The sequence below is a fragment of the Scyliorhinus canicula genome, chromosome 2 (genome assembly GCF_902713615.1).
Source record: "Scyliorhinus canicula chromosome 2, sScyCan1.1, whole genome shotgun sequence".
NCBI lineage: Eukaryota > Metazoa > Chordata > Chondrichthyes > Carcharhiniformes > Scyliorhinidae > Scyliorhinus > Scyliorhinus canicula.
The window spans coordinates 268,910,904-268,928,254 of record NC_052147.1 but is presented as its reverse complement, the minus strand read 5'-3'; the positions used below and the strand labels follow the sequence as shown (position 1 = coordinate 268,928,254).

The 17,351-nt window shown below is 47.1% G+C and overlaps 1 protein-coding gene across 2 annotated transcripts in view; it reads right to left on the bottom strand.

Moving 5' to 3' along the window:
- LOC119962139 (contactin-associated protein-like 5) overlaps positions 1 to 17,351 on the bottom strand; it is a 1,052,391-nt gene that overhangs the window by 521,370 nt on the left and 513,670 nt on the right. For both annotated transcript variants that reach the window (XM_038790062.1, XM_038790063.1), the window contains exon 9: positions 2,113 to 2,256. In XM_038790062.1, coding sequence (XP_038645990.1) covers positions 2,113 to 2,256 — 144 coding nt within the window. The remainder of the gene's footprint in view (positions 1 to 2,112; positions 2,257 to 17,351) is intronic.

Genomic DNA, 17,351 nt, shown 5'->3' with positions numbered 1-17,351 from the left:
GCTGGGTTGGCTGGGGTTGGGGGGGGGGGGGGGAGGCACCCATATGACCCGTGGCTCTCAGTTCACAGGAGGCAGTCAGCGGTATGCTTAGCCTCATGGCTGCCTGACAAGCTGCGGCAATGGTTGAATTATTGTTGCGGCGACATTCACAGTGGAATATGAATCACACCGTGCTATGTCTACAGAACCTGTGGGTTCTGAAAATCAGCATTGTATGCCAGGAAGTCATGTGGCAAAGGAGTAATAGGCCACGGGTAGATACCTGAAAAGGAAAAATTCACAAAACTATGAGGAAAAAACAGTGAAGTGGGTCCAAATGGATAGCTGTTGCAAACAGTCAGGCCCGGCATGATGGGCCAAATGGCCTCCTTCTGCGGCGTAAGTCCTGAATTGGGCAATTTCTGGACCTTTAATGTGAATACTGAATGAAGGAATGTGATTATACATTCAATAAAAATGAAGGGAAGCTGGAGGTCATTAAAATAAAGCAAAACCATAATATCATGATAATATGGATACACTTCCCACAGAGCCTTCGCTTTCATTAACATTTTTGTGAGAGATAATCACATCCTTCTCCTCCACCCCAATACACAGAATAGTGGTTATATGAAAGAGACCTGAGGAGAAAGAGTTAAAGCTGGGTCAGTTAAAGCTGGATAAACATCGGGTTCGGAAATAGGACAGATGGGATAAGTGTGGACCGAAATATTCTTCAGAATGCGATGCGTTTTGTGCTGTTGGGACAAAGGCATCATCGCTACAGCAAAATACCAGCTAGATTAGAATACAGGAATCATAGATGTGTGGAATCTTCCCGCACACAAGGGGGCCACTCTGCCCATTGTCGGCATAGGCTCTTTGAAAGAGCTATCTCATTTCGTCGCATGCCCCAGCTTTTTCACCAGAACCCTGTAAATTAGTTCTCTTCAAGCACATGTCCAATTGCCATTGAGAAAATACTATGAAATCTGATTCAATCACCCTTTCAGGCAGTGAGTGCTCTTCAGATCATGAGCACCCGCTGTGTGAAAAAAAATTCTACTGACTTATTGTATACGTAAATGATGGAAACTAGGAATTGGATTAGTGCTGGGGTTTAAGAAGAGTCTTTTTGAGAAATTTCCCTCAGGTTATTCGGTAAATAGGTAAGATGACCTGTGGAAAGAGTGGAAACCTTTGCTAAAGTGAATTTGAATAGATGGGTCTCGGTTGGATGTTGCTGATTCGCAATGTTATAAAAAAGTAATATACATAGATACATACATAGAAGATAGGAGCAGGAGGAGGCCTTTTGGCCCTTCGAGCCTGCTCCGCCATTCATCACGATGATGGCTGATCACCCAACTCAATAGCCTAATCCTGCTTTCTCCCCATAGCCTTTGATCCCATTCTCCCCAAGTGCTATATCCAGCCGCCTCTTGAATATATTTAAAGTTGTAGTATCAACTACTTCCTGTGGTAATGAATTCCACAGGTTCATCACTCTTTGTGTGAAGACGTGTCTCCTTACCTCTGTCCGAAATGGTTTACCTTGAATCCTCAGGCTGTGACCCCTGGTTCTGGATACACCTATCATTGGTAACGTCTTCCCTGCATCTACCCTGTCTAGTCCAGTTAGAATTTTATAAGTCTCTGTGAGATCCCCTTCATTCTTCTGACTTCAGTGAGAACAATCCCAACCTAGTCAATCTCTCCTCATATAACAGTCCAGCCATCCCTGGGATCAGTCTGCTAAACCTTCGCAGCACTCCCTCGAGAGGAAGAACATCCTTCCTCAGAGAAGGAGACCAAAACTGCACACAATACTCCAAGCGTGGCCTCACCAAGGCACTGTACAATTGCAGCAACACATCCCTGCTTCTATACTCGAAACCTCTCACAATGAAGGCCAACATACCATTAGCCTTCTTTACCGCCTGCTGCACATGCATGCTTACCTTCAGCGAATGGTGCACAAGGACACCCAGGTCCCGCTGCACACTCCCCTCTCCCAATTTACAACCATTCAGGTAGTAATCTGCCTTCCTGTTTTTGCTTCCAAAATGAATAAATTAAATCAAATAACCAATATGCATAATTAATAGATGTGGAGCAAGGGATCCGTCTTACCTCCGAAATAGTAACTGTTTCCTGAATTTATCTGCGCAGTTGAATGAACAGTCGAGGCAGCATGATTGTCCAGCGTAAAGCTGACCTGATTCCTTCTTGCATTGAACTGAATGGAATGCCACTGCCCATCATTCAGCTCTGTACCTGCAAAATGTAAATCAGACCCTCATAAAATCGGAGACACTCCTGTTGGCAGCATGTTGGAATGTGATGAATGGGGGCACCACATCACACGCTGAACTTATTCCGTTGTGTCATCACCATTCGTGATACATGAATTCCTTGCTTAGACATCAGCACCTTTAACATTCTCAGGGAAACAGATGATCAGCAACATATTTCTGAGAGGTTTACAGCCATGAATTGATGTTGAGCTGATGGATGTAGATGCCATCTGTTGTTTAACCTGATGTGCACATGAAAACTGAAATTGTTTATTTTTTTAGAAGGTGTTTAAGGTATCGGTCCTTTGGTGCTATATTAGTAACAAAGACATGAAGGGACAGGCTGAAAATATCGCTGTGCGCTATCTTAACAAAGGCAATTACCAGTCTAAACATTTTTAAATTCCTAGATGTGCATAGCAATAATAACTCAGCATATGTTGTCAAAATGGAGGCTGAGTTCATTTATGTTGTCCTTGTTGTTAGTGATACACAAGACATCTGTTCCCATCTCACATTTTTTTCCAGCTGACTTGTCACCAGAGGCTTATAGGTTGAGGGACACCACCACACATCGAGCATGGGCAAGAGTCTCTCCCACTCTTACCGCGGCCACTGGCATATTTGGAAGGATTTTGATATTTAAACTGTTCGGCTGTATTATGAATGTAGCTCCCTTGGCCAACAGGTCCAGGGGTGAGACTCGAACCCAGAGCTCTTCAGGAACACAAACCCGCCTCCCATCCATTGACTCTATCTGCACCTCCCGCTGCCTTGGGAAAGCGGGCAGCATAATCAAAGACCCCTCCCACCCGGCTTACCCACTCTTCCTACTTCTTCCATCGGGCAGAAGATACAAAAGTCTGAGAACATGCACAAACAGATTTTAAAAAAAAAATTTAGAGTACTCAATTCATTTTTTCCAATTAATGGCAATGCAGCATGTTCAATCCACCTACCCTGCACATCTTTGGGTTGTGGGGGCAAAACCCACGCACACACGGGGGGAATGTGCAAACTCCACACGGTCAGTGACCCAGAGCCGGGATCGAACCTGGGACCTCGGCGCCGTGAGGCAGCAGTGCTACCATTGTGGCACCGTGTTGCCCGGCACACAAACAGGTTTAAAAACAGTTTCTTGACTGCTGTTACCAGACTCCTAACCCATCCTCTAATAGACTGATCTGATCTCTTCACACATCTTCTCCACCGAGTAGAACTAAACTCCTGTATGCTTCACCCGATGCCTGATTCTACGTAATTACATTGTGTATTTTATGTTCGCCCTATTATGTATTTCATTCCACACAAACATCATACTCTCGTACCTCAAGGTCATTTCCCTCTTATCCTCCCTCAATCGCTCCCTCTATATGTACTCTCCTTCACATATTCATGGCTTAGTAACTCCCATAATACAACCATCCAAATCTCAAAGTGCCACTTGATCATCCAAGTAAAGAAAGCTGCTGGCCAAAGGCAGGTAGCAATTACAAACTTACTGAAAGGCGTTGCCCAAATGGCAGACATGAATCGTTATCGATTATTATTCAACATTTTTTATGGGACCCAAATGTGGCCCAGAACATCACATATGTCGACTTGCTGATGTAGATACCTCTCGACCTATTGAAAGTGTGTGTGGCTGGATCCCAGGTAAGAACATAATAATAGATGTAAATTTTTCAACCCTCGATCCAACTCCGCTAGTACTGAAGTATGGCTGCTCTGTACCTTGTCTCCCTACCTTGATTCAATCCCTTGATGCCCATTGATCATACTCTTGAAAATTTCAATTCACACAGCATCCGCAGCCTTTTGAAGGAAATAATTCCGGATCTTTTTCTACCCTCCATTAAAAAATGATTCCTGATTCACTCCTGAATGGTCCAGCTCTAATTTTAAAATGTCGCACCACGTTATTTTCAGTATGGTGATCGGATGGGTACAATGAGCACACACCCAGTATAATTGGAATTTGCCACTGCAGAACTGAAGTAATAGAAACATAATGGATCAGAGTTCCCTTGAATTGCAGAACCCCAATTGATCTCCTCCCCACATTCTGTCCTTAATAGAAGAGGGCCTGAAACCTGGACTTTCGTATATGTACTGGATAATATATTGGCTTGGAACACCAGATTCCATATCCCTCGGGTTAAGATACATCCCAGAGTGATATCTCTCCTTGTCTTCCCAAACTGAGTTTGATCAATCCAAAATCATCCACAGTTTTACACTAATTGGCACTAAATGTTCATTCTTGCTGAGGGGAGACCACAGATATGATGGATGGTTAATGTGGAACTGAACAAGCGTGGCAAGGTTTGGCATCCAAAGGTTGGATCTATAGCTTTATTCCACACAAACTTCATGCTCTTTTACCTCTGAGTTAATTTCCCTCTTTTCCTCCCTCAATCGCTCCCTCTAAATAAACTCTCCTTCACATATTCGTGGCTTATCATCTCACGTGACCTTGTTCCCTGCTTGGGTCAAGGCTCTGTTATGGACCAGGGGTGAAATTCTCCGACCCCCCGCAGGGTCGGAGAATCGCCTGGGGCCGGCGAAAATCCCGCCCCCGCCGTGGCAGAAATTCTCTGGCACCCGGGAATTGGCGGGGGCAGGAATCACGCCCTCCCGATCGGCGAGCCCCCTGCAGCGATTCTCCGGCCCGCGATAGGCCGAAGACCTGCTGCTGAGAGGCCAATCCCGCCGCCGTGGTTTGAACCACCTCTGGTGGCGGCGGGATCGGCGGCGTGAATGGGCCCCCGGGGGCCGCAGGGCGATCGGACCCTGGGGGGTACCCCCACGGTGGCCAGGCCCATGATCGGGGCCCACCGATTGGCGGGCAGGCCAGTGCCGTGGGGGCACTCTTTTTCCTCCACCGCCGCCACGGCCTCCACCGCGGAGGAGACGGAAGAGAATCCCCCAGCGCACATGTGTCGGTGGTGACGTCAGCGGCAGCTGACGCACCGGCGCATGCGTGAACTGGCGAAGGCCTATCGGCCAGCCCTGGCGCTGGGCGGCCGGCGTCAAAAGGCCGTTGTGCCTTTTTTGGCACCAGTCGGCGTGGTGCCAACCACTCCGGCGCGGGCCTAGCCCCTCAATGTGAGGGCTTGGCCCATAAAGGTGCGGAGAATTCTACACCTTTGGGGAGGCCCGATGCCAGAGTGGTTGGCGCCACTCCGCTACGTCGGGACCCCCGCCTCGCCGGGGAGGGGAGAATCCCGCCCCGGGATTTAGAAAACTCCAAAGTATATCATGGAGTTCACCTGACCTACAACTGTTCATTGAATTTGGGTAGGATGAGCACAAGAGCCTGCCTTTCAGGTGTTATTCAACAGAGTTCTCAAGCGCTTTTAATCAAAAAACAAGCTTTATTCTACAAATTTAATTACCATTTGTATAAAGACGCACAGTAAGGATTTTTACCAACTATAAACATAATGACCCCACACAGCTACAGTAATCTATGTATAATGAATTCCCCCTCAACTGTTCCAATTCAATAACACAATCCATGAAAAACCAGAAGCCCCTTTTCAAAGGTGTGGCCCAGCACACAGCATTCTCATTGTTATCAGACTTGTTATTGATACTCTTGTTCCCCTTATCAAACAGAAGGTTTGAATTCCTTCCAGAAAGCAATTATCCCTTTTAAATTACCTAGTAGTCTGAAAACAGCTTTTAAAATGAAGATAGAGAGACACTTCTTTCAACCTGTGCAGTTCAAAACCAGTCCAAACTCAAAGCGAAAGTAAAACCCACAGAGCCACAGCCCAGCCCCACCCACATAATGACATCACTGAAGCCGTCTGATAAGACAAAAACATTTCTTAAAGGGACACTCTCATGTCAGCTGTCTATGATCACCTCCGCTGGGAGTGGAATTCTCTGTTTCCCCACACTGTCAATGGGATTTCTGATTGAAGCCACCCCACACCGTGAGAAACCCATGGATGGGGATCTGCTGCCGGTGGGACCAGAGAACATCCAGAGAATTCCAGCCAAAATGTCAGGAACTCCTCGTCTGCACTGTGATTGAGATGAATTGACCAGCTCACCATGGGCTAAACTTCTTGTCCTCACTCCTGCCCTGGACTTCCATATACCTCGAGTTTCTGTCCTCTTCCACCTCATGCCCTCTGAGTTCATCAGGTCCTACTCCCTAATAACTGAAGTCATTATTTTCGGCGCCTGCCACAAATTCTGTTTCCTCGCCACTGACCCCATCCCTCACCCTGGCAACTGTCTTGACACTGAACCAGAATGTTTCCAACCCTGTTGGCATTTTTAACCCTGCAAAGGACACATCAAGTCACCAAGACTGCATGCCAATTTCCACCTCCATAATTTCACCTGGCTCTGCTCCACTCAGCCCATCTGGTACTGATGCCCTTATCCAAGTCGTTGTTAAATTCCATCTTGACCATTCCAATGCACTCCTGTCTGACCTTTCACTTTCCACCCTCTGTAAATGCGAGGTCCTATAAGACCCTGTTGCCTGTGTCCTTGCTCAGACTAAGTCCCATTAACCTGTGTTAAGCATTGTCTAGATTTTGAACAGCTCATCCTTGTTTTCAAGTCCCCCAGTGTCTTTGCTCCCTATTTCTATAACCTTCTCCAACCCTACAATCCACCAAGATAACTGCCCTCCTCCAGTTCTGGCCTCTTGAGCATTGCTGATTTTAACAGCACCATCATTGGTAGGCACGCCCTCTGCTGCCAAAGCCCTAAGCTCTGACATTCCCGCCTCAAACCTCTCCCCCTTTGTCCCTTTTTCCTGCTCTATTTAAGAACCTCTTAAAAACGTATCTATTTGACCACTTTCCTGATTGACTCCTGCTTGTGCCTCTGAAACAACTTGGGATATTTCTGTAAATTCAAGTTTCTTGTTGTTATTGCTGTTGCTTTTGGTACACGGATCAATGTTTCTGAATTTGAATAAAATGTCATTAAATCTCTCTAACATGGGGGCGGCACGGTGGCATAGTGGTTAGCACTGCTTCCTCACGGCACCAGGGTTCAAATCCAATCTTGGGTGACTGTCTGTGTGAAGCTTGCACATTCTCCTGTGTCTGTGTGGGCTTCCTCCCGGAGCTCCAGTTGCATCCCACAGCCAGAGATGTGCAGGTTAGATGTATTGGCCATACTAAATTGCCCCTTACAGTCGAGGGATAAGAAGATTAAATTTTGGTGTTATAGGGCGGGGGAGTGGGCTTGGGTCAAGTGCTCTTTCAGAGGGTTGGTGCAGACTCAAAGGGCCGAATGGCCTCCTTCTGCACTGTAGGGATTCTGTGATTCACATACTTGGAAATACTGGTCTGACATGTTCCATCTTCTCAGCTCTTTTTTTTTTCTTTTCTTAAAAATTTAGATCACCCAATTATTTTTTCCAATTAAGGGGCAATTTAGCGTGGCCAATCCACCTACTCTGCACATTTTTGGGTTGTGGTGGCGAAACCCACGCAGACACGGGGAGAATGTGCAAACTCCACACAGACAGTGACCCAGAGCCGGGATCGAACCTGGGACCTCAGCGCCGTGAGGCGGCTGTGCTAACTACTAGGCCACCGTGCTGCCCATCATCTTCTCAGCTCTGACTTACAACACAAATGATGAAACATAATTTGTGCAAATTTAATAATAATAATCTTTGTCAGTGTCACAGGTAGGCTTCCATTAACAGTGCAATGAAGTTACTGTGAAAATCCCCCAGTCACCACACTCCGGTGCCTGTTCGGGTGCACGGAGGGAGAATTCAGTATGTCCAATTCACCTAACAAGCACATCTCGCGGGACTTGTGGGAGGGAACTGGAGCACCCGGAGAAAACCTACACAGGGACTCCTGTAATTGGAGGACTCCCCACAGGGACCCCTGCATTGGAGTACCCCCTGCCTAAAGGAATCCCCTACACAGACCCCTCCCCACACAAAGACCCTCCCACACACAAATATCTGTGGGAACCAGACGCACGCACAGCTGCTCTCCTTCGAGAAATAAACATGTGGAGCTGTAAGTATTACAGTTAAAATGCTTCCCACTGCCCCTGTCTGAACTGTTGCCTAGATTCCAGACAGGGCTCTCTTCCCTGGAGGATAGGGTCTGCGTTTGGGGGGAGGGGTATGTGGGGGGGGGCTTCAGTGGAAGGAGCTCCTTTAGGCAGGGTATCCCTGTGACGGGGTCCGTCAATTTCAGGGGTCGCTGTGTGTGGGTCCCTGTGTTACTGAGGTCCTGGGGGGGGGGGGGGTCCCCCCATTGCTGGGGCCCCCCATTGCTGGGGTCCCTGGAGGTGGGGGACGTGTTGGATCATCCCTGTACTTGGGGGTGGGGGGTCACCCGGGCAATCCAGGTGTTTGGGACTGGCGTGTGGTCGGGGGCTCAGGGCCAATTTGTGGTCTGGAGAGGGGGTCGTGGCCGATTTGTTGTGGGGGTGGGGGGTCCTAGCCGAAGGACTGTGCTGAAGATAGTGGCCCAATATCGGGATTCCCTGGGAATTCCTCGTATCCCACACCATGCTTAAATTTGGATGGCGTGGGACACTGAATTGTATGCAGCTTTATAACCACATGGGGATCGTATAACTGGTTCTATTCAGTTCCGGCAGGCGATCATAAGGCTGGGTTCGCTGTTCCCGGACACCGATTTTGTAATTGACGATCGGGTGGAGAATCCCTTTTAACGGCAAAATCGGGGGCGGTGCCTGTTTGGCGCAGATTTCATATGCTCCACCCCCTCCAAAACGGCGTCATCATGGTGTGCGTCGCACGCCACTGGGATAGCCTCAACGCGTCACCTGAAGGCCCTCCCTGACGCTCCGCCCCCGATGGGCTGACTTCCTGACCACGTGTTTGATGTGAGGACTCAGCCGGGCGGGAACCCGGCGTAGTGGCTGCAGACTGTGCCGAGTGCCGCCACAGTCGGGCGGCAGCCGTGCCGCTGGCTGGGGAGGGAGCTTCCGCGAGGGATGAGGGAACTGGTGGGGGATGGCCAGGGGGAGGTGAGGGGGTGGCAAGGGAGGGCATTATCTGGCAGGCGCATGTGTGGCCACGGACCCGCCATTTCCGGCCATTTATTTTGTGGGGGCCGGGCATTTTACACGGAGTGGCTGCTAGACCCGCACTGGCGCCAATTTGTTTCCACATAAAACGCAACAAATCCTCCGCACTTAACCTCAGAAATCATAAGACCATAAAACATAGGAGCAGACATAGGCCACTTGGCCCATCGAGTCTGCTCCGCCGTTCAATCATGGCTGATATTTTTCTCATCCCCAGAAACGGAGAATCTGTACCATAGTCTCCCAAACAGAGAATCCTGGCCTGGAAGTTTAAAGCCAAGGCACTGCTTGACCAGGGGCCAATGTAATTCAGCCGAAACAAAGATACGAATTAAGGCACGGACAGCAGACTTTGGCAACTTCAGGCTTTCTACACATACATAAAATGTAAGAGGGTAGCCAGGGAAAGGGTTGGTCCACTGAAGGATAGGCAAGGGAATCGATGTGTGGAGCCAGAGGAAATGGGCGAGGTACTAAATGAATACTTTGCATCAGTATTCACCAAAGAGAAGGAATTGGTGGATGTTGAGTCTGGAGAAGGGTGTGTAGATAGCCTGGGTCACAGTGAGATCAAAAAAGACAAGGTGTTGGATGTCTTGAAAAATATTAAGGGAGATAAGTCCCCAGGGACTGATGGGATCTACCCCAGAATACTGAAGGAGGCGAGAGAGGAAATTGCTGAGGCCTTGACAGAAACCTTTGGATCCTTACTGTCTTCAGGTGATGTCCCGGAGGACTGAAGCATACCCAATATTGTTCCTTTGTTTAAGAAGGGTAGCAAGGATAATCCGGGGAACTACAGGCCGGTGAGCCTTACGTCAGTGGTAGGGAAATTTGAGACAGGATCTACTCCCATTTTGAAGCAAATGGACGTATTAGTGAGAGGCAGCATGGTTTTGTGAAGGGGAGGTCGTGTCTCACTAACTTGATAGAGTTTTTCGAAGAGGTCACAAAAATGATTGATGCAGGTCGGGCAGTGGATGTTGTCTATATGGACTTCAGTAAGGCCTTTGACAAGGTCCCTCATGGCAGACTGGTACAAAAGGTGAAGTCACACGGGATCAGGGGTGAGCTGGCAAGATGGATACAGAACTGGCTAGGTCATAGAAGACAGAGAGTAGCAATGGAAGGGTGCTTTTCTAATTGAAGGGCTGTGACTAGTGGTGTTCTGCAGGGATCAGTGCTGGGACCTCTGCTGTTCGCAGTATATATAAATGATTTGGAGGAAAATGTAACTGGGCTGATTAGTAAGTTTGCCGATTACACAAAGTTTGGTGGTATTGCGGATAGCGATGAGGACTGTCAGAGGATACAGCAGGATTTAGATTGTTTGGAGACTTGGGCGGAGAAATTGCAGATGGAGTTTAATCCGGACAACTGTCAGGTAATGCATTTTGGAAGGTCTAATGCTGATCGGAAATATACAGTGAATTATAGAACCCTCAAGAGTATTGAAAGTCAGAGAGATCTAGGTGTACAGGCCCACAGGTCACTGAAAGGGGCAACACAGGTGGAGAAGGTAGTCAAGAAGGTATTCCGCATGCTTGCCTTCATTGGCCGGGGCATTGAGTATCAGAATTGGCAAGTCATGTTGCTGCTGTACAGAACCTTAGTTAGGCCACACTTGGAGTATAGTGTTCAATTCTGGCCGCCACACTACCAGAAGGATGTGGAGGCTTTAGAGAAGGTGCAGAAGAGATTTACCAGGATGTTGCCTGGTATTGAGGGCATTAGCTATGAGGAGCTGTTGAATAAACTTGGTTTGTTCTCACTGGACCGGCGGAGGTTGAGGGGCGACCTGATAGAGGTCTACAAAATTATGAGAGGCAGAGACAGAGTGGATAGTCAGAGGAATTTTCCCAAGGTAGAGGGGTCAATTACTAGGGGGCATAGGTTTAAGGTGCGAGGGACAAGGTTTAGAGGAGGCAAGTTTTTTGCACAGAGGGTGACTGGAACTCGCTGACAGATGAGGTGGTGGAAGCAGGGACTAGAGTGACATTGAAGGGGCATCTTGACAAATACATGAATAGGATGAGAATAGAGGGATACGGACCCAGGAAGTGTAGAAGATTTTAGTTTAGATGGGCAGCATGGTCGGCACAGGCTTGGAGGGCCGAAGGGCCTGGTCCTGTGCTGTACTTTTCTTTGTTCTTTGTTCTGAACCTGGAGGGTACAAAAGGTAGAATGGTGCAGATGTGTCAGCAGTTCATTGGAGTAGTCAAGGTTAGAGGTAACAAAGGAATGAGTGATGGTTTCAACAGCAGATGATGTGAGGTAGGGTTGGGCAATGCTATGGAGATGGAAATAGACAATCTTGGTAATGGCAGAAATTCGGATGGAACCTCATCTCAGAGTCAAATGTGACACCCTGGTTGTGAGTTGTTCCTTATGTTGACATTTCGCTACAATAAGTGCATTGCATGAACATAATATGGCGCTCTCATCATAAATAGATCTCTATCTGAATTGCTAACAGCTCTTGAAGTTCGTGCAAGTTTTGCAAAGGAATGACAACACGGATAAAACAACACGGATTATAACATCAGAAGTGATGTGCAGCCGACCTGAGGTCTCCATAGACTTTGGGTACTAATTTATTTGAGTATTAACTTCGGAAATATTAAGCCGCCAATTTGAAATATCTATTGTATGCAAGTGTTTTATTTTTCAGTTTGAGAACGCAATAAAAAAGTCAACCTTCAAACTAAGGCATCAAATTAAAAATTACACCATTTTTCACAATATAAATATAATAAGTTAACACCACACTGCATTGAGATGTAAGATTCATTGATATTTAGAGAATACAGGGTCGGGTAGCTCAGTTGGCTGGACGGCTGATTCGTGATACGGAGCCATGCCAGCAGCATGGGTTCAATTCCAGCTGAGGTTATTCATGAAGGCCCTGCATTCTCAACTTTCCTCAGCCCGCTCACTTGAGATGTGGTGACCCTCAGGTTAATCATAAAATAAAATCCGAGAATCCCTACATGCAAAAGGAGGCCATTCGACCCATCGAGTCTGCATTGACGCTTCAAAGCAGCATCCTGCCTTAAACCCACCTAATCTTTTGGACTGTAAGAGGCAATCCACCTAACCTGCACATGTTCGGACTGTGGGAGGAAACTGGAGCATCCGGAGGTAACCCAGACAGAAAAGGTGAGAAAGTGCAATCTCCACACACAGACAGTCATGCAAGGCCGCAATTGAACCCGGGTCCCTGGTGCTGTCAGGCAGCCATAAGAACATACGAACATAAGAACTAGGAGCAGGAGTAGGCCATCTGGCCCCTCGAGCCTGCTCCGCCATTCAATGAGATCATGGCTGATCTAGAACATAGAACAGAACAGGCCCTTCGGCCCTCAATGTTGTGCCGAGCCATGATCACCCTACTCAAACCCACGTATCCACCCTATACCCGTAACCCAACAACCCCCCCTTAACCTTACTTTCATTAGGACACTACGGGCAATTTAGCATGGCCAATCCACCTAACCCGCACATCTTTGGACTGTGGGAGGAAACCGGAGCACCCGGAGGAAACCCACGTACACAGGGGGAGGACGTGCAGACTCCACACAGACAGTGACCCAGCCGGGAATCGAACCTGGGACACTGGAGCTGTGAAGCATTTATGCTAACGACCATGCTACCCTGCTGCCCCTTTTGTGGACTCAGTTCCACTTTCCAGCCCGAACGCCATAACCCTTAATCCCTTTATTCTTCAAAAGACTATCTCTCTTTACCTTAAAAACATTTAATGAAGGAGCCTCAACTGAAATGAAAAAAAAATGAAAATTGCTTATTGTCACGAGAAGGCTTCAATGAAGTCACTGTGAAAAGCTCCTAGTCGCCACATTCCGGCGCCTGTCCGGGGAGGCTGGTACAGGAATCGAACCGTGCTGCTAGCCTGCTTGGTCTGCTTTAAAAGCCAGTGATTTAGCCTTGTGGAATTCCATAGATTCACAACCCTTTGGGTGAAGAAGTTCCTCCTAAACTCAGTCCTAAATCTACTTCCCCTGATTTTGAGGCTATGCCCCCTAGTTCTGCTTTCACCCGCCAGTGGAAACAACCTGCCGGCATGTATCCTATCTATTCCCTTCATAATTTTAAATGTTTCCATAAGATCCCCCCTCATCCTTCTAAATTCCAACGAGTACAGTCCCAGTCTACTCAACCTCTCCTCGTAATCCAACCCCTTCAGCTCTGGGATTAACCTCATGAATCTCCTCTGCACACCCTCCAGCGCCAGTACGTCCTTTCTCAGGTAAGGCGACCAAAACTGAACACAATACTCCAGGTGTGGCCGCACTAACACCTGATACAATTGCAGCATAACCGCCATAGTCTTAAACTCCATCCCTCTAGCAATGAAGGACAAAATTCTATTTGCCTTCTTAATCAGCTGTTGCACCTGTAAACCAACTTTTTGCGACTCATGCACTAGCACACCCAGGTCTCTCTGCACAGCGGCATGTTTTAATATTTTGCCATTTAAATAATAATCCCTTTTGCTGTTATTCCTACCAAAATGGATAACCTCACATTTGTCAACATTGTATTCCATCTGCCAGACCCTAGCCCATTCACTTAATCTATCCAAATCCCTCTGCAGACTTCCAGTATCCTCTGCACATTTTGCTTCACCACTCATCTTAGCGTTGTCTGCAAACTTAAGACACGTTTCCCTTGGTCCCTAACTCTAAATCATCCACTAAATTGTGAAAAATTGTGGGCCCAACACTGATCCCTGAGGGACACCACTAGCTACTGATTGCCAACCAGAAAAACACCTATTAATCCCCGCTCTTTGCTTTCTATTAATTAACCAATCCTCTATCCATGCTACTACTTTACCCTTAATGCCATACATCTTTATCTTATGCAGCAACCTTTTGTGTGGCACCTTGTCAAAGACTTTCTGGAAATCCAGATATATCACATCCATTAGCTTTCCGTTATCTACTGCACTGGTAATGTCCTCAAAAAATTCCACTAAATTATTTCGGCACGACATGTCCTTTATGAATCCATGCTGCGTCTGCCCAATGGGACAATTTCCATCCAGATGTCTTGCTATATCTTCCTTGATGATAGATTCCAGCATAGAACATAGAACATAGAACATAGAACAGTACAGCACAGAACAGGCCCTTCAGCCCTCGATGTTGTGCCGAGCAATGATCACCCCACTCAAACCCACGTATCCACCCCATACCCGTAACCCAACAACCCCCTCCTTAACCTTACTTTTTAGGACACTACGGGCAATTTAGCATGGCCAATCCACCTAACCCGCACATCTTTGGACTGTGGGAGGAAACCGGAGCACCCGGAGGAAACCCACGCACACACGGGGAGGACGTGCAGACTCCGCACAGACAGTGACCCAGCCGGGAATCGAACCTGGGACCCTGGAGCTGTGAAGCATTTATGCTAACGTGTAGCATCTTTCCTACTACTGAAGTTAAGCTCACTAGCCTGTAATTTCAGCTTTCTGCCTACCTCCTTTTTTAAACAGTGGTGTCACTTTGCTAATTTCTAATTCGCCGGGACCACCCCAGAGTCTAGTGAATTTTGGTAAATTATCACTAGTGCATTTGCAATTTCCCTAGCCATCTCTAATAATACTCTGGGATGCATTCCATCAGGACCAGGAGACGTGTCTACCTTTAGCCCCATTAGCTTGCCCATCACTACCTCCTGAGTGGTAACAATCGTCTCAAGGTCCTCACTTGTCATAGCCTCATTTCTATCAGTCATTGGTATGTTATTTGTGTCTTCCACTGTGAAGATCGACCCAAAAAACCTCTTCAGTTCCTCAGCCATTTCCTCATCTCCCATTATTAAGTCTCCCGTCTCATCCTCTAAAGGACCAATATTTACCTTAGCCATTCTTTTTTGTTTTATATATTTGTAGAAACTTTTACTACCTGTTTTTATATTCTGAGCAAGTTTACTCTCATAATCTATCTTACTCTTCTTTATAGCTTTTTTTGTAGCTTTCTGTTGCCCCCTAAAGATTGCCCAGTCCTCTAGTCTCCCACTAATCTTTGCCACTTTGTATGCTTTTTCCTTCAATTTGATACTCTCCCTTATTTCCTTAGATATCCATGGTCGATTTTCCCTCTTTCTACCGTCCTTCCTTTTTGTTGGTGTAAACCTTTTCTGAGCACTGGAAAATCGCTTGGAAGGTTCTCCACTGTTTCACCATAAAGTCTTTGCTCCCACTCTACCTTAGCTAGTTCTTCTCTCAGCCCATTGTAATCTCCTTTGTTTAAGCACAAAACACTAGTGTTTGATTTTACCTTCTCACCCTCCTTCTGTATTTTAAATTCCACCACATTGTGACCGCTCCTTCCACGAGGATCCCTAACTATGAGATTATTAATCAATCCTATCTAATTACACAGGACCAGATCTAGGACCTCTTGTTCCCTCGTAGGTTCCATTACATACTGTTCTAGGAAACTATCATGGATACATTCTGTAAACTCCTCCTCAAGGCTGCCTTGACCAACCTGGTTAAACCAATCAACATGTAGATTAAAATCCCCCATGATAACTGCTGTACCATTTCTACATGCAACAGTTATTTATTTGTTTATTGCCTGCCCTGCCATGATGTTACTATTTGGTCGCCTATAGACTACTCCTATCAATAACTTTTTCGCCTTACTATTCCTGATTTCCACCCAAATGGATTCAGCCTTATCCTCCACAGCACCGATGCCATCCCTTACTATTGCTCGGAATGTCATCCTTATATAACAGAGCTACACCACCTCCCTTACCATCCACTCTGTCCCTCCGAATAGTTTGATACCCTCGGATACTTAACTCCCAGTCTTGATCTTCCTTTAACCATGTTTCAGTAATAGCCACTAAATCATAGTCACGATGATTTGTGCCATCATCTCATTTACCTTATTCCAAATACTATGAGCATTCAGGTAAAGTACATTTATGTTGGCTTTTGTACCTCTGCTTTGATACTTAACACCTCAATCAGTAACCTTTCCTAAGTTATATTTCCTCTTAACTTTTCTCCTCATTTTCCTTGGTGTTGAACCATCTTCATGTAGCAACCTGCTGCGTTGCTTACAATTTATGTTTTTACTTCCCGTTTTATTCCTTTTAGTATTACTGGGCCTAATCACTGAGCTCCCCTCAGTCACTGAACCTTGTACTGTCGCCCTTTTTGATTTTTGACTATGTCTTCTCTGCCTTACACTTTCCCCCTTACTGCCTTTTGTTTCTGTCTCTATTTTACTACCTTCCGACTTCCTGCATTGGTTTCCATCCCCCTGCCACATTAGTTTAAACGCTCCCCAACAGTGCGAGAAAACACCCCCCCTCGGACATCAGTTCCAGTCCTGCCCAGGTGCAGACCGTCCGGTTTGTACTGGTCCCACCTCCCCCAGAACCGGTTCCAATGCCGCAGGAATTTGAATCCCTCCCTCTTGCACCATCTCTCGAGCCACGCATTCATCCTATCTATCCTGGCATTCCTACTCTGACTAGCTCGTGGCACTGGTGGCAATCCTGAGATTACTACATTTGAGGTCCTACTTTTTAGTTTAACTCCTAACTCCCTGAATTCATCTTGTAGGACCTCGTCCCGTTTTTTTACCTATATCGTTGGTGCCTCTGTGCACCACAACAGCTGGCTGTTCACCCTCCCCCCACCCCCCCACCCGCCCCCAGAATGTCCTGAAGCCGCTCCGAGACACCCTTGCACCAGGGAGGCAACGTACCATCCTGGAGTCTTGATTGCGTCCGCAGAACTGCCTGTCTATTCCCCTTACAATTGAGTCCCCTATTACTATAGCCCTGCCATTCTTCTTCCTGCCCTGCTGTGCAGCAGAGCCAGCCACAGTGCCATGAACCTGGCTGCTGCCGCCTTCCCCTGGTGAGCCATCTCCCTCAACAGTATCCAAAGCGGTATATCTGTTTTGCAGGGAGATGACCGCAGGGGACACCTGCACTTCCTTCCTACTCTTGCTCTGTCTT